This window comes from Dasypus novemcinctus, chromosome 26 (assembly GCF_030445035.2).
Source record: "Dasypus novemcinctus isolate mDasNov1 chromosome 26, mDasNov1.1.hap2, whole genome shotgun sequence".
Taxonomy (NCBI): domain Eukaryota; kingdom Metazoa; phylum Chordata; class Mammalia; order Cingulata; family Dasypodidae; genus Dasypus; species Dasypus novemcinctus.
This window is the reverse complement of record NC_080698.1, coordinates 872786-888706: the sequence shown is the minus strand read 5'-3', so window position 1 is coordinate 888706 and position 15921 is coordinate 872786. Positions and strand designations below refer to the sequence as shown.

At 61.5% G+C, this 15921-nt stretch overlaps 1 protein-coding gene across 4 annotated transcripts; it reads left to right on the top strand.

Annotated features, from left to right (window-relative positions):
• The first annotated feature begins 5341 nt into the window (after positions 1 to 5341).
• CSRNP1 (cysteine and serine rich nuclear protein 1) lies at positions 5342 to 14858 on the top strand. 4 transcript variants are annotated; one of them, XM_058288841.2, is made up of 5 exons: positions 5342 to 5449; positions 10487 to 10626; positions 12384 to 12643; positions 12849 to 13163; positions 13248 to 14858. In XM_058288841.2, exons 2-5 carry the CDS (start codon positions 10509 to 10511, stop codon positions 14157 to 14159), a joined length of 1605 nt encoding a protein of 534 aa, XP_058144824.1. In that variant the 5' UTR covers positions 5342 to 5449; positions 10487 to 10508; the 3' UTR covers positions 14160 to 14858. The 4 variants fall into 4 exon arrangements, with proteins under 4 accessions (XP_058144824.1, XP_058144825.1, XP_071068083.1 ...); XM_058288842.2 differs by lacking the exon at positions 5342 to 5449 and adding an exon at positions 6028 to 6123; XM_071211982.1 differs by lacking the exon at positions 5342 to 5449 and adding an exon at positions 9027 to 9117.
• Positions 14859 to 15921: the final 1063 nt, after the last annotated feature.

The following is a 15921-nucleotide window of genomic DNA, read 5'->3' as shown; positions in this document are numbered from 1 at the left end:
TCAGCCTCAGTGTGACTTCCCTACACTTGCAGGTTTTCTTCTCATGGCAGGGAAATAAATCAATATAAAGGCAACCATGAGAAAAATTAAAAACAGACTAAACCTTCAAATCATCAGACAAAACTACAAACACGTGCACACACACATGCATATCAAAGAAAACAAAAAAATAAACATAGTACAACAAAATGAAGGAAGCAACAAAATAGAAAACAGGATAAGGGGACAGAAAAAGGCAGTCATATCATTTACATCAACAATTGTAAATGGCATAAACCCACCCTTTTATTATATAACAAAAAAGATTCTCACGTTGGATCGTAAAACAATGTCCTATTGTATGTTGTACAATATTGTAAAGACGCATTTTTACCAAAATAATTAAGAAAGGCTAAAAATAAAATATAAACCAACATATACCAGGAAATACTGAGCTGAGGCTGAGATATTGCTATCAGCCAAGGTTAAGTACAAAATAAAAATGTTAAATGAGGCAAATGGGAGTTTAACGAAAGAGAACTATCCACAGTAAGAATTTAGTTTTCAGAACTCTCTGTGCACCAACTAACATACCTTTAAAATCAAGAATGAGAAGATGATAGTTACACATAAAAATATACAGAAAAGGCAGATAGAAATGGAATGAGACACAATACTAGACTCTGATCCTCCCTGTCAGCTCGTGACGTATCAAGAAAACAAACGATAAGTAGGAAGGTGGAGGAACTGAAGAGTGATTAAGTGCGACTGAACTTGATGCTAAAATCTCAAATAAAATATTAGAAAATATAAATCAACACTATCTCAAAAGAGTGATTCATCACGTCCAAGTACGCTCATCCTTGTAAAGCAGGTGGCTCAATGGTATTAGGGAACATCTAACACAAGTTGCCATATTAACAGAACACACGAGAACGAGAGACCATCTTCTCAATAGATGCCAAAAGGACATTGGACCAAACTCCCACATCTACTCCACCTTAAACAAAACCATAGTAGAACAGGAAATGCCTGATATTTCCTTAACATGGCCTCAGTGTATACAGGGATGAGTGCCTATGCCAAAAATAAAAATAGAAAAAATTTAAAAAGCCAGCATCATGCTGAAGAGTAAAAAGGAAACAGTTCCCATCAAAGCCAAGAACAGGGTAAGGAGTTGCCAGCACCAATGTCATTTAACTGGCATTGCAAACCAGTGCAATTAGACAAGAAAGAGAAAGAGGAAACAATTACAATATGTGCAGATGATATAAGTGAAAAACGTAGTTAGAAGAGACATAAGCGAATTCAGGGTGATGGCAGTTTTCAGCGATATTTAAAAAATCAGTTGCCCTCCTGTGTATTAAAAATACATAACCTATCAAAATAAAATAGAAATTTCAGTACCAGTAGCAACCAACAAGATAAAATATTCAGAAAACACATTTAAAAGAGATGTGTGGACTCTAAAAGATAACATTGACATTAGTCAGAGAGATGAATGTTCTATACCATGCTTTTAGGTGGGAAGGCTCAATGCTATAAAGATGTCAGTGCTTTCTCTGTTAATTTAAGGTGAATCCAATTAAAACACCAATATGATTTTTTGTTTGTTTGGCAGGTAGGGAACTCGTCAAAAAATGATATGAAATTCTAATAGATAAGCGAATAAGTGAGAACAAGGAGAGAGCCCAGAAAAAAAGCAAGGAGAAGGCGCTAAATTTATCAGATGATAAAATAGATGATGGGATTATGATTAGTAAAATAATCTGGTACCCAAAGATGAAATAGATGACTCGGGGGACCAGAGCAGAACCCCAGAAACAGACCCCAAAACGTGAGGCTTCAGTCGATATTGACGGTGGCGTTTTTAATCCGTGGAGAACGGCGTTAGGAAAATTAGCTAACCATACTGGGGAGAAAACATTAAGTGGGAACCCTACTCCATTCCTTCAATCAAAATAAATTCCAGATGGACAAAGGATTTTATTAAAAATAAAACAGGGAAATGGATGTGGCTCAGGCAACTGGGCTCCCGCCTACCACACGGGAGGCCACTGGTCAGATCCTGGTGCCTCTTAATGAAGAGAGCTGGCACAACTGGCAGGAGTGGTGAGCTGACATAACAAGAGACACAAGAAGAGGGAACATAATGAGAGACACAACAAAGAGGGGAGCAGAGGTTCCAGTGCCTCCCAAAGAGTACAGCGGGCTGGCACGATGGGCAAGTGCAGCAAACTGACACAACAAGAGACATGAGGAAAAACAGACACAACAAAGCAGGGAGTGGAGGGGGCTCAGGCGATCAGGCACCTCCCTCCCACATCGGAGGTGTCAGGTTCAGCTCCTGGTGCCTCCTTAAAAAAAGAAACAAGGAAGACAAACAGCAAGTGCAAACAAGGAGGGTGGGGAGAAATAGATAAACTAAATCTTTGAAAAACAAAACAAAGCATAAAACTCTAGAGAAAAGAACATAGCACAAAAAACCCAGGATCCCTAAAGTAGATTTTTAAGAAATTTGACTTCAGAGAAATTTAAATTTCTGAATGGTAAACACACCATAAACCAAGTTAAAAGGCAAATTGGGAATAAGCACAACACATTTGACAGAGCTAAGATAACCCAATACAAAATGAGACTGTAGGGAAGTGGATGTGGCTCAGGTGATGGAGCTTCCGCCTACCATATGGGAGGACCTGGGTTCGAAGCTGGGGGTCTCCTGGTGAAAAAGAAGAGAAAGCGTGCCCATGCAGCGAGCCAGGGCCCGCGTGGTGAGCCGGTGCCCCACGTAAGTGAGTCACGCAGCAAGAAGATGGCGCATCAAGAGAGACAAAGGGAGAGTCAAGGTGAAGCCCAAACCAGGAGCGGAGGTGGCGCAATTGACAGGGAACCTCTCTGCCCATCAGAGGTCCCCAGGATCGAATCCCGGCGAATCCCAGAGGAGAGAAAATGAGAAGACAACACAGACAGCAAAAACAGCAGAGCAGGAGGAGGGGAAGGGGGGAAAATAAATAACAAAAATTAAGAAAAATTAAAATTAAAAAATGAGACTGTAAATCAGCAGTCTATAGAAAAACACAAATGGCTTATAAAAGTCCCGGCTTCACTCATAAGTAGAGAAATGCCAATCACAACTGCACGATAGCTTCAGTTTCTGTCAGATTGGCAGAAATCAATAAATTCGGTAATACCCAGTGCCAGCGGGGCAGTTGGGAAACGGGTACTCTCAGACACTGCTGGTTAGGAGTGAAACTGGCACAACTTTTGGGAGGGTGGTTTGGCAATAGCTGTCAAAATTGTTTGACCCAGAACCCAACTGATAGGCTTCTTAATCCAAACATCTACCCTCAAAAGTACTCCACTTTAGGTAAACAAGAATGTTCAAGAAATGTGCTTTCAAGGCAAGCCCGCTTCCCAGTTTTTGTTTTCCAGGGTGTTAGTTCAGAGGCACTAAAACTTCCGTGGACGTGAGAGTCAACTTGGGGGGGCTTGTTCAGTGCCCCAAGCCGTGCAGGGCTTGGCGGGGGCCTGAGGCGTTTCTAGTAAGTTCTCAGGTGATGCTGAAGCTGGAGGGGTGAGAGGGTACCCAGCCTTAAGCTAGCAGCTCTGGGCGTCCTATGCACACAAGCCCACGCTGTCCCTGCACATCTGCCGAGGATCACCGTGACAGGACCACCGAGTTTACCTGCGTTCAGCCAAATCACTTTCCAAAGCCACTGTACCAATTCACCCTCTCTTCAGCTGTGTACGAGAGGTCTGGCTAATTGTCTTGCCACACTCCTTCAACTTTAGCCTTTCCGGTGGGGATGTATCATTAACTTCTAATTTTTAACAATTTTAATCTAAAACTTGTGATTGGTTTTTATTTACCTAAAATGGGTGGTCCATGGATGCCGAATGTTGGAGACATCCGCAGAGCATGTGGCGGTGCTTCTGCCCGTGTGCCCCGGTTAGATGCGGCCGCTCCACGCCCACCTCCTCGCCTTGGAACAGACCAGTCATTTCCCCGCGAACAGGAAGAACTCAGCTAGGATCCCGGGGAGATTTCCCATCACTGCCACATCTGGGGAACATCTGGAGAGCCCATCCCAGGGCAGGAAGAGGATTTCTGGAGAAAACATCACTGGATCCTTTTGATTCTCCCATTTTTCCCGTATTCTCTCCTCTTCCTGCCCCACAAACCACACCACCCCCGGGCTCCCTGCTGAGCCCCTCTCCGCCCTAGCCGCTCCCTGCCCTGGCCTCTGCTCTGCCGGTCAGCCCGCGGCCCTCCTGATTAGCGGGCAGCGTCTCCTGGAGACAGTCATGCTGAAGCTGGCGTGGTTCTCTGGTCCAACCCCCCCATTTTACAGATTGGAAAACTGAAGCCCAGAGAGTCAGAGACAGAATTCACAACTGGAACTCCACTCTAGGGGTCCTAGAGACGTCGTCCTGCTGGGGACCTGGCCTGAGGGCTGGAGGCAGGAAGGACGAATGAAGGGAGGATTCCTCGGGACAGGCACTCTCTGCAGAGGGCAGCCGCAGGAGAAGCCGGCTGAGCGTGCGAGGGTGGGGGGCTGGGTGGGGGGGGGGCAGGGAGGGGCTGCAGGGACAGTAACTGCCCTGCGGGCTGTGTCCCCTCCAGGGCCTTGGACAAGGAGCTCTCGGTAGCCCTGAGGGGGACCCCTCTGCCACACCCACGGCTTCCCCACACGGGTCAGTGACCCCCGCCTTGACCGTCAGCCCTGCCCTCTCCCTGAACCCCAGCTCCCGGTACACGCCATTTCTCCAGCATGTTCCTACTGACCCCTGGGGGAGAGGACTGGCCCAGGACAGCCCCTGCCCGGCCCCTGCTCGGCCAGGCCAATGAGACACAGGGCGCACGCACAACCAGCCTGGCACCAGGCAGGCGCAGGCGGGGGTCGGCATCTTTGGACGTTGGAACTGGCCGACAGAATGTACGAGAACGAAGGCTGGCGGGCAGGGCAGCGCGGGCACGGCCGGCCGGAGCGGAGGGGCTGCGGCCCGCGAAGTGCGCGCAGCCGGGTCGGGCGGGACCAGCACGTGTGCTCAGGACACGGTCGAGACGCGACCAGGGAGGCTGCGCCGGGGCTGGGGCTCCGACTCCTCCGGCCGTGCGGCGCGCAGCCGGGTGCTGAGGGCCCCGCAGGCCTCGGACCAGGCGCCCCGCTCGGCCCGGGAGCGGCAGGAGGGCCGCGCTTCCCCGACCTGCTCCCGCGGCTGCAGGCCCCGCCCTCCCCCTCCCCACACCTGTGGCCCAGGTGCGTCGGGGCAGGACGGAGGCTCTCGCCGCCGCCTCCGGGAGCGGGAGCGGAATCCCGAGGGCTGGGCCCGTCCCCGCCACAGTCACCTGGGACCGTCCGAGAGGAACCCAGAATGCAGCGGGAGTGAGGCCTGCGCGGGGAGGGCTCCCTAGAAGGCTTCCTGGAGGAGGCGGCGCAAGCGGAGCTCTACAGGCCGCGGCGCTCTGGTAAGCAGCAGAGCGCGGAGCGCGTTCCCCAGAGGGGAAGGGGCAGCAGAGCTGCGGGCGTGGGGACGCCCCGGGGGTGCGCCGACCCGGGCTGCGAAGGCCGGGCACGCCAAGCTCTCCCGGGCGCGCGGGCGGGGCCGTCGAAGGGGCCGGGGCCGGCCCAGGCGGAAGCAGCTTTTAAAAGACCGGGGAGGGCGGGGCGGGTCCCGGGCCCGGGGGGACCTCTGCGGGGAAGGGCCCCTGGCCAAGGGCAGGGCGAAGGTCAGGCCTCGGCGGCCCCGGCCCCGCCCGCAGGTTCACCTCTGCCCTCGACCCTTCTTGAGGCGGCGGCCGGGGGCGCGGGGGGCCGCCGGGTTAGGGCTCGTGGGCGCCCGGGGCCTCAGTCTACCCGTCTGCGAGCGGGGCGCCGCCGGCCCGCCCGCGCCTGGAGGACCCGGGCCCGGGGAGGCGCGGGCCGGGGCGGGCCGGGGGCGGCGCCGCGGGGCGGGCCGGGGCGGGGCGGCGGGGCCGGCGTGCGTCAGCGCCCGGAGCCGGAGTTTTCCACTGACGGAGGCGGCGGAGGGCGGAGCGCCCGGGCACGGCCAGTCTCCCGCCGCCGCCGCCGCTGCCGGACGCGGGACCGAGGGGCGCCGGGCCGAGGGGCGCGGGGAGCGCGGCGCGCACGGCGGACGCGGGTGAGTGCTGCGGCGGCGGGGTCCCGCGCGGTGGCCACCCCTGCCCTCTGCCCCGCGCCCCTGCGGCCGCTGGGTCGGGAGCCGGGCTGCGCCGCCGCGGGCACGGAGCTGCCGGCCCCCGCCCCCTGCGCCGCCGCGGGGACCCGGGGAGGCGCCGCAAGCCCGGGGCGGGCGGCGGGGCCCGGGGAGGCGCGGCGCCCGCGGTGCTTCCTTCTCCCGAGGTGCCTGAGAACTTTTCACAAGTTCCTCGCGTGGCCGGAGCAGGTGACCGCCGTCGCCCTCCTCGGGCTCCCCCAGGGGCGCGCGCCGGGGCGCGGGCGGAGGAAGGGCCCGGGGCGCGGCGCGGGAGTCACGGCCGGAGGGCGGCGGGGGATTGTGCCGTGGGCTCACCTGTCGTCAGGCGCTGTCACTCGCCGAGGCCGCTTGAGTCACGCCGACCGCACCGGCCCCCGCGCGTCGTCTCCCTCTCCGGGCTGACTCCCCCTGGCCTCAGTTTCCCCCCGCGCTCCTTCCCCGCACGCGCCGCCACGCCACGCAGCAGACACACTCTCAGTCATCTGGCCGCCCGCCACGGCCCACGCCCCTGGCCCAGGACGGCCCCCGCCCCGCTGCCCGGCCCCGCGCCTCGCCCTGCTTGGCACCTCTGCCCCCGGCGCCCCGCTTGGCGCTCTCTGCGGTCCGTCCCTTCCCCTGGCCCTCTCCTGCCCTGCGCACCTGGTCCCGTGAGCTCCGTCTGCCGGGCACACCCCTCCCGTCCTGAGTGAGCCATCTTTCAGGAATGCGAGACTGTCCTGTCCTCCTGGCCAGACCTCACCTACCGGCCCCGGCCGGGGCCCTCCCGCTCTGCTCGGCCCCTCACACTCGCTGGGGCTCCCAGCTCTTCCTCTGTCCCTCCTCCAGCCCTGCCCCAACCCGGCCGGAACCGCTGTCCCCTCCCCTGGACTCAGGCTTCACGCGGGCAGTCCAGGTGCCCGCATGTCCTGGGCGCATCCTGGGCGTGCAGGAGGCCTGCGTTGAGGAGATGGGTGGAAAGGACCCTCCCCGGGGCTGGGAGCCGTTTGCTTCCTGGAGTCCCCAGACACTTGGCACCCACCCCCGACAGGCCCAGAGGCCGAGGCTGAGGGCGCGCCCCCCCCGGGGTCATCTTCAGAGGGATGCAGGGGGCCACGCTTCTGGCTCCCTCCCTGGGCGGCCCAGGTGGTTTTCCCGGCCAGTCCAGTGGTACCTGGCCCCTCACCCAGGAAGTGGCTCCTGAGGCCCTGGGTCCTTTGACTCAGGTGTGTGAGGGACGGCCCCTGGCTGGAGGCCTGCGGGCAGGGGCTCAAAGGTCACATTCTTCAGATTCCTGGGGGGGATGGGGGCTGCGGAAAGCCCCCTCCCCACCTCCAGCGGGGCCTGGACCCTGGAGGCGTGGCGCAGGGCGCCTGGCGCTAGCCGACCAGGGAGGTTCTCTGGATACAGGGTGGTCGATTGTAGGCCCTCCGGGCCAGCTGGGAGGTGGGCCTGCCTGCCCCCAAGGGCAGCCCCTGCGCCTGGGCCTGGTGGGAGGGGCCTCTCAGGCGGGAGGGGAAGCCTGGGGGGCGGGGCCTGTGCAGCTCGTGGAGCAGCTCCTGGAGGCACCCATCCTTCCAACAGGACCCGGGGAGCAGTTCCTGGGCAGCTGCGGCCCCACCCCCGCCCTCTGACTCACTGTCTGACACTTCCCTGGGACGCTCTTCTATCTGTCGACCCTCTTTCTGACTTGGCTCGTCTTTCTGATCGAGCCTGCCTCGCTCTGCCCCTGGCTTCCAGGACAGCACAAAAGGGAGACCCCAGGGCTCTTCCTGGGCCCGCCCTCCCCAGGGAGTACACTAGGGAGGAGGAAATTAGGCCACTGCTGGCTGCACTCCGGGAGCCTGCAGCTCAGCCCCGGAGGGCGGGGTCCTGCTCTGTGGACCGCCCTGCAGCAGCTGGGGGGCTGGCTCTACCCTGCTCTTTAGCTCGGCTCCCCTCTCCTTTACGCATCCCAGAGATGCACTGGCACCTACCTGCAGCCTGAACCTCTCTAGCCACAAGCCGCTGTCTTCTGAGCATCCTTCTTGCTCAACCCTCTGGCGCAGGCAGGGGCTGGGCATCTGGCCCCCTCCTTGAGTTGATGTGGCAGGAGCGGGCCACACCTGCTGCGCCCCGAGAGACCCCAGATCTCATGATCGGTGGCACGTGCTGCCTGCTGCCTTCCCTGAGGTCGGTTGAGTACGCGGTGGCCACACAGCTGCTGGCCACTGGTGTGGACGCAGTCACGGGGCAGTGGCAGTGCAGCGGGACGAGGGCCCAGACTCGCCTCTAGAGGGGATGACTCTGAAGGGGGCGTGGAGGCTTTCCCTGGGGGGGACGAGGCTGGACTGTGCCAGCCTGTGCCAGGGCAGGAGGTGGGCAGGGAGCTGGCGGGAGCATGGGGGTGGGCGCGAGGGGCAGGACTGCTGCAGCCTCTCGCGGCAGCCGTGGAGCGGTTCTGAGCGGGGGAGTGGCAGAGCTGGGGCTCAGTGAGAGGCCTGGCTGCCGGGCCGTGCGGAGAGGGGGGGCAGAGGTGGTAAACGTCCACACCTGAGGTGACGCCGGTACAGGCAGAGTATGCTGGTCTTAGGTGCGCAGCTCCAGGAACGTTTGGCTTTGTGCGTCCGAGTAACCAGCACAGATCAACCGGCCGTGCTCCCCAGTGTGTGTCCCCTCCCCGCCTGGTGACGTGTGACTTGCGTCCTCACTGACGGTTTTGCCTTTGCTTGAACTTCGTTTGCCTTCCGGCATCTGGCATCTCACACCTGTGAGATTTGTCCGCGTTGCGCCCTCAGGAGCTCCTGGGTGGAGCCGGTTTCCACCATGGAGCCCCCACTCACTGTGTTGGGCACCTGGCCCGTGTTGACTCGTGGAAGCCTGGCCCTGGGGCTTTAGCCCAGAGCCAGGTGGAGCCCTGACCCAGCCGTGCACGCCCAGGCAGCCTGGCCTGGACACAGCTGAGTAGGCGCCTGGTGTGGGTTCCCGGAGTGGCGTGGACCCCAGAGGCTGGTGGGCTGTGGGCGGGGCAGTGGGCGGCCACAGGCTTGTGGCTGGTGGGTGGCAGTGCTGTTGAGAGGGGAGCACAGGAGAGGAGCAGGTGGCGTGCGGGAGGGGCGGCGCCGTGGGCTTGCTTGGGGGCAGGGGAATGTGTGCCTGCGTGGGACAGCCAGGTGAGGGCCTGGGGGTATGCCGAGCGAGCGCGTGTGTTCTGTGGGAGCGCGTGTGTTCTGTGGGGCGTCTGGAGCTGGGCAAGGGCAGGGCCCCCCAGCAGGGCAGAGGCCAAAGGTCGCTGTCCCTGTCTGAGCTGCCCCACCCACCTCCTGGGAGAGCCTGCGGCCAGGTGGGGGCTGGTTGTTTTTGTTTGTGGTTTGACCCCGGGGAGGAGGGAGGTGTGCCAAGACCCAGAAACTGGAAGGCGGAAGCCCCCGGAAGCACCTGTGTGTCCTGCTCCCCCGGGGCCCCGTGGGGGTGGGGGGGGCGGGTGTTCCCAGTCTGGTGGTTGACAGCCCACCCGGGGATCTGGGACTTGGTGGGGGGCTTGGGAAAGGACAAGTGCAGGACGTCTCCTGGCTGGCTGTTCCCGCGACCCGAGAGTTCGCCAGCACTAAGGCCCCCTGGCTTAGGCCCAGGGCGCCTCCGGGGCCTGTGGGGTGTTCAGTTCTCGTCCTCGGCCGTCCCCCAGCAGAGGAAGGGGCTGTCGTTTGGCCGCTGCGTGCAGGGGGAGGCACCGCACGGCCCCTCCTGAGCTGGCTGCGCTTCCAGGGCGGCCTGAGACTGCGCCAACCCTGGGCTCGGGGAGCCCCCAGCCTCGCGGCTGTGGCAGGGGAGGCGTCACCTGGGGGACAGTCCCTGGAAGCGTAGACAGGAAGAACGCCTTCTGCAGGCAGTTAGCTCGAGCAGAGGGGCCCCCGAGTGGGGGGCACCGTGGGGAAGGGGTAGCCCGCGGGAGACTGCGGCGCTCGCGCCCCTCTCCCGCTGGGGGATTCCCGCGGGAAAGTCTGGGCCCCTGTCCCAAGTCCAGCCTGTGGTCTGGCCGGGCGGGGCGCCTGGGGGCGTGCTGGGGCGCCCCACGCGCACACACGCACGAAGGCTCTGACGGAGCGGGCGTGAGTCACCCGGCCCGTGAGTCACCCCGGGATTCCTGTCGGGGACCGAGCGAGGGGGTAGCCGGCCGAGTCAGCCGTCTGCCTGTCCGGCCAGCTGCGTGCGTGTCCGGCGCCGCGCAGGTGCCTGTGGTCTCCCGGGAAGGCGGTGCTGGGGGCCAGGGGGCTGGGGGCAGGAGGAGGCCTGGCCCCGACCCTGCTCTCAGCACCACCTCGTCCCCCGCCAGGCTGACGCGCCCACGCCGCGTCATGGCCGAGCCGCTGAAGAGGAAGTTTGACCAGCTGGACGAGGGCGACTCGGCCTCCCCCGCGTGGGAGCAGGCGCCCTCGCCTGTCCGTGCCTGCCCCAGCCCCCCGGATTTAACCCGTGAGTCCTGTCCCCGCCCACCCCCGGGCACCCCCCACCCCGGGCCTGGCGGTGCTTCAGCTGCCTCCCCGTCCGGCCCACTTCTGTGAAGGTCGCCCTCAAATGCCCACCCTCCCTTGGCCCCGGGGCGGCGGAGTCCACCCCGACCTTGGGGCTCTGGCTCGAGGACGTGACACACAGGATGAAACTGGAGCCCTGGAGGCCCCTCCCTTCTGCTCCAGTTTCGTTTCCCGCACGCGCCTGCGCGCCTGCGTCTGCGTTGCAGGAGTGCCGCCCAGCTCCACGCCCCACACTTCCTGCCCCGGCCTTCGAGCTGGCCGGTCCTCTCAGAAAGGCTGCTTGGCTTTGCCTGAACACACTGAAAAGGAGGTTTTTCCCCGGTTACTTTTCAAGCTCAGATAATTCTGACTCCAAAGTGACAACCATGGCCCCGGAGCAGTGCCCCTCAGCCCTTGTTCCCCGTCTCCCCTCAGGAAGCTGCAAGTAGCAGGATACCTGCCTATGTCCACACTGTGTGCATCCGGTTCACCCAGGAAAAGAGCGGAGATTTTTTTGCCCTTCTCCAAAAGCTCATTTTACCCCCCATGGAGAACGCATGTCCTAAACAGACAAAAACAGAGCTGTTCTCACATAAGAATACACATGGAAAATCCCAAGTGCAGCCTTAGCACAAGGACTCTAATCGTACATGATTTGACTGAACTATTGTGGGTTATTCTGGAAACTCAAGGACACCCAGTTGCACAGTTCACCTCATCGCCGTGTCAGAAGAGGGAAAAGGTGCTGAAGGAATTTTGGATAAAATGTAATAGTCCTTCTACCTAAAACCCTAGGTAGGATAGAAATAAGCGAGTGCTACCTTAACGTGATTTTAAACACGTCTCCCTCACCCCCACAGCGGGCTCTGGGATTAGTGAGGAAGTGCTGGACACACTCTGGCGGTCAGGCACGGCTGCCAGCCTCCCTGCGGAGCTGCTGGGAAGCGCCAGCCAGCGCAGTTAGCAAAGGAGGAGGCTGGGGGCAGGCACAAGGGCCATTGTTTGCAATGGTTGCCTACCTGGTGAATTCAAGAATGTAAACGGAAAAACTTTTATAAGGGAATTCACTCAGGTAACTGGGTATAAAGTTAACATATTAAGATGAATGATGTGGAATTGCTTATCTTCCACTGTTTTTTTTATGGCAATTTCTTATGATTCAACCTAGTCAAAAATCAATAATATATCAATATAGGTATCAAATATATCAATACATAGCTTACTAGTCAAAGTAGTGTTGTTAACTTATAAAGAGAAAACCCTTCTAAACCTACTGCAAAACCTATAAAAGGAAGCTTATTTAAAAAAAGGTCAATATATTTTTATTGCATAACCCTTAAAACATTATTTTATAAAATGCCATCCATGAATGGAAATGAAAGATGTGATTATACCAAGTACCATTGATTTTCCACTTTTAACAGACCTTATGCTTTAAAAATATCAATGAAATTGATTTGTTAAAAATAAGACTGAAATACTTGCAGAGATAGACTAGACGGTGGCTCACACCTCGAGTATCAGTATCAAGAGCTCCTACGAGTCAGGTAGAAAGACGGCCTGGAGGTGCCCGGAGATGGCAGGGTGCTGGACCTTGGACCAGCCGGGGCGTGGCTCCGCTCGGGCCAGGCTGGTCCCTCAACACGGCGCTCCTTTCCTCTCTGTTGGGGGCCGGGGGCTCGGGGGGCTCCCAGGACTAACCCCCGCTCTCCTCTGCAGCCCTGCCCATCCTGAGGCGCACGCCCCTGAAGCGCGCGGGCCGCGTTGCCTTCGACGGCGTCACCGTCTTCTACTTCCCGCGGTGCCAGGGCTTCACCAGCGTGCCCGGCCGCGGAGGCTGCACCCTGGGCATGGCCCCCGGCCACAGCGCCTGCCACCGCTTCTCCCTGGCGGAGTTCGCGCAGGAGCAGGCCCGGGCGCGGCGGGAGAAGCTCCGCCAGCGCCTGAAGGAGGAGAAGCTGCAGGTGCTACGGCAGAAGGTAGGAGCACCCCGGGGAGGTGCGTGGGGAGGCGGGCAGGCCAGACGGGGGCCCTGGGGGGTGGGTTTGTCTGGCCTGGGGCGGTGCCCTCGGCGTCCTGTCCCCACTGGGCAGGGCGCGGCAGGGTGGGCCCCGGCATGTCTGTAGTGACCGCGGGCTCAGGGCGCCCGGCTGTGCCGCTCACCTGCCCTCTCTGTGGATGCAGCTCTTGGCAGCCGGGGCGCCCGAGGCACAGGCGGGCCAGCCGCTCACGGTGGATGCCATCGAGGATGCAGCTGTGGAGCAGGACCTAGCCGCGGCCGAGGCGGGCGGCCAGCTGGACGAGGGGGCCTTCCTGCAGCCCTTCCCCGCCCGGCAGCGGCGGGCTCTGCTGCGGGCCGCGGGCGTGCGGAGGGTGGACCGGGAGGAGAAGCGGGAGCTGCAGGCCCTGCGCCGGTTCCGCCAGGACTGCGGCTGTCGCTGCGACCAGGTCTGCGACCCCGAGACCTGCAGCTGCAGCCTGGCGGGCATCAAGTGCCAGGTGGGTGCCGGGCTGGCGGGAGGGCCGGGCGGGCGGGCAGGCAGGCGCCGGGTGGGCCCCTCACTCGTGCCCCCCCTCTTGCAGATGGACCACACGGCGTTCCCCTGCGGCTGCTGCAGGGAGGGCTGCGCCAACCCCGAGGGCCGCGTGGAGTTCAACCAGGTGCGCGTGCAGACCCACCTCCGGCACACGCTCACCCGCCTGCGGCTGGAGCGCGGCGCCGGCCTGGTGGAGCTGGAGGTCCCTGCACCGGGCAGCCCGCCGCCCGCCCTGCCCCTGGGCAAGCCCCCCGCGGCCAGCGAGCTGGGTGCCGACAGCTGCAGCAGCGACGCAAGTGATTCCTCCACGGCGTCCTCCGCGTCAGGTGCCGGCGAGGCCCCTGGGGACCCCGGCCGCCGGCCTGGCGCGGACGACGACAGCCTGGTGCGGCTCCTGACCTTCAGCGACTCCGACCTCGGGGTCGAGGAGGGGGAGGGCGGCGGGGGCCGCCTGGACCCTCTCGGCTGCTTCCACCCTTCCGATGTCTTCGGGCCCGGGGAGCCTGATGGCCTGGCCGGCTGGACCCACGGCTACTGCGGCTCGGGCCTCACCGCGGGCGTCCTGGACGAAAACGCCAACCTGGACACCAGCTGCCTCCTGGACGGTGGCCTTGGCGGGCTGAGGGTAGGGGGTCTCCCTGGCAGCCCCGAGCCGCCCGGGGGGGATGCCCCGAGCAGCTCTGTGGAGCCGAGCTTGTCCTCCTGTGACTCCTTCGAGCTGCTCCAGGCCCTGCCAGACTATAGCCTGGGGCCCCGCTACTCGGCCCGGAGGCCCCCCGAGAGCCCGGCCCGCCCGGAGGTGCCGCTGTTCCCTGTGCCCAGCCCCTGCCCGTCCGGGGGCAGCAGCCCCTGCTTCCTGGAGTCTCTGCTGGGCTTCGAGCCCGGCGCCGATGCCCCCTTTGATGGCCAGCTGTTCGAGGACGCCGGCCCCGCCAACCTGGAGCCCGTGCCTGTGTGAGGCTGCGGGGCGCCGGGGGCTCTTGAGCCGGGCTCCCCCGTCTGCCCCGTGGGCACACCGGCCTGTGTACCACTGTGGGTTTATTTATTTATTGCTTGACTTTCTGTGCTGCCGAGGGCGCTGGGCTGGGGGCGCCGCTCTCCAGCCGCCCGCCCCTGCCCCCACGCGTCCTCCCGGCCGCCGCGGCGTGGGTCCCTGGAGCTCTGCAGGCCCCGTTTCGATATCTGGATCGTGTTCCTACGCCCAGAGATGTGCGAACGGGCCGCCTCGGCCACTGCCCTGAGCCTGACCCAGGAAATCCTCCGGGCTGTGAAGACTAATTTATTTCTGTAATTTATTTGCTCTCTGGGGGCGGTCGGGTCGCGGCAGGGCACAGGCCTCAAGTCCCTCCTGTAGGTCTTGGGTGTCGACCAGCCGTGGGCCCGAGCTCGGGAGCTGCGGTCAGCCGCCGGCGTTCCCCGACCGCTGCGTCCTGCCCTCTGCCCCCTGCCTCCCTGCCCCCAGAAGGCCCAGCCTGACGGGGCTTGCCTCAGCTGCGAAGCCCCCCAGGGCTGGCTGCCCCTGAGCGTTAAAAGCTGTAACTTATTCACTTTTCTGTCTGGGCCTGCCCTGCCCTGCAAGCGCTGCCCTCGTGCCCCTGCCGGAGGCCTTGTCGGCCCGTGTACCGAGTCCGCGGGCACCAGTAAAGACTGTTCTTAACAGCGTGTCTGTGTTTGTCAGGGGAGTGCCGGGGCATGTGTCCAGGGGAGAAGGCTGTGCCCCAGGGGTGCCCTGGGGTGGGAGTATCAAGGGTGCCCCCCACTCATGACACAGGCAGGGCTCGGGGGTGGCGTGGCCCACCTGGTGGAGGCCGGCTGTGAGCCTGGGCCGTGAGCCGGGGGCTACAGGAGCCCCTCCGCCTGTGGCAGGGAGCACGTGCCCTGGGGCAGCCCTGCCGGGGGGCCGAGCAAGCACTGCTTTCCACCGGCGCTAGCCCCTCAGACCTGCTCGTCGGACCCCTGGCCGCTGGCCTGTGCAGGGGAGGATGGTTCAGGAGGACGGACCCACGGGGTGGTGGCCAAGCTCCTGGCCCCCTGCAGCTGCGTCTCCTGAGCGCTGTGCAGATAACGCAGAAAGCGCCGCTGACCTCATGGGCTGCCGGGTGCGGGCGCTCGGGGTGCGGGCAGTGTGGGGCCTCCGCCCTGTTTCCTTTTCTGCCTCTGGACAGGCTTGGACACGGCCGCCCCCCACATCGTCACGGCCTGCAGGGGAGTCCGGCTGTGGTGGGACGGCTTGGCTGGAGGCAGCCGGCTTCCTCTCCAGCTGTCCTGTGCCCCCTGGCTGGCCCCTGAGGTCTCCAAGGGCCCGAGGGGCTGCTCTGACCAACTTGGAGTCTGGGTGGCCACCCCCAGCAGCTCCTGGGCCCCGCGGGGTCCCCCCTGGACATGGCCCTTGGCTGGGCTGACGCTCACCTACTCCCCATTCAGGGCCACACGGTCACTTCTTGGCTTTTTTTGATGTGACAACTTGGGTTTTGCAACAACAAAGCAGGAGAAGCGTGATTCCTGCACAGCTGCGTTCACCGCACCTGGGGCAGCTCTCTGTGCCCCGGCTCTAAACCACAGACACACCTACCAACAACAGCCTGTCCCGAGAAAGGCGGATGTAACCCCGACCCTAGCACAGGGGCTGGATTTCCCCGCAGGAGTGGCGGGGGAACCTGGGTCAATAGTTCCGGATCACTGGCTGAGAGAAGCCCTGCATGGGATCAGTGGCTCGTTAA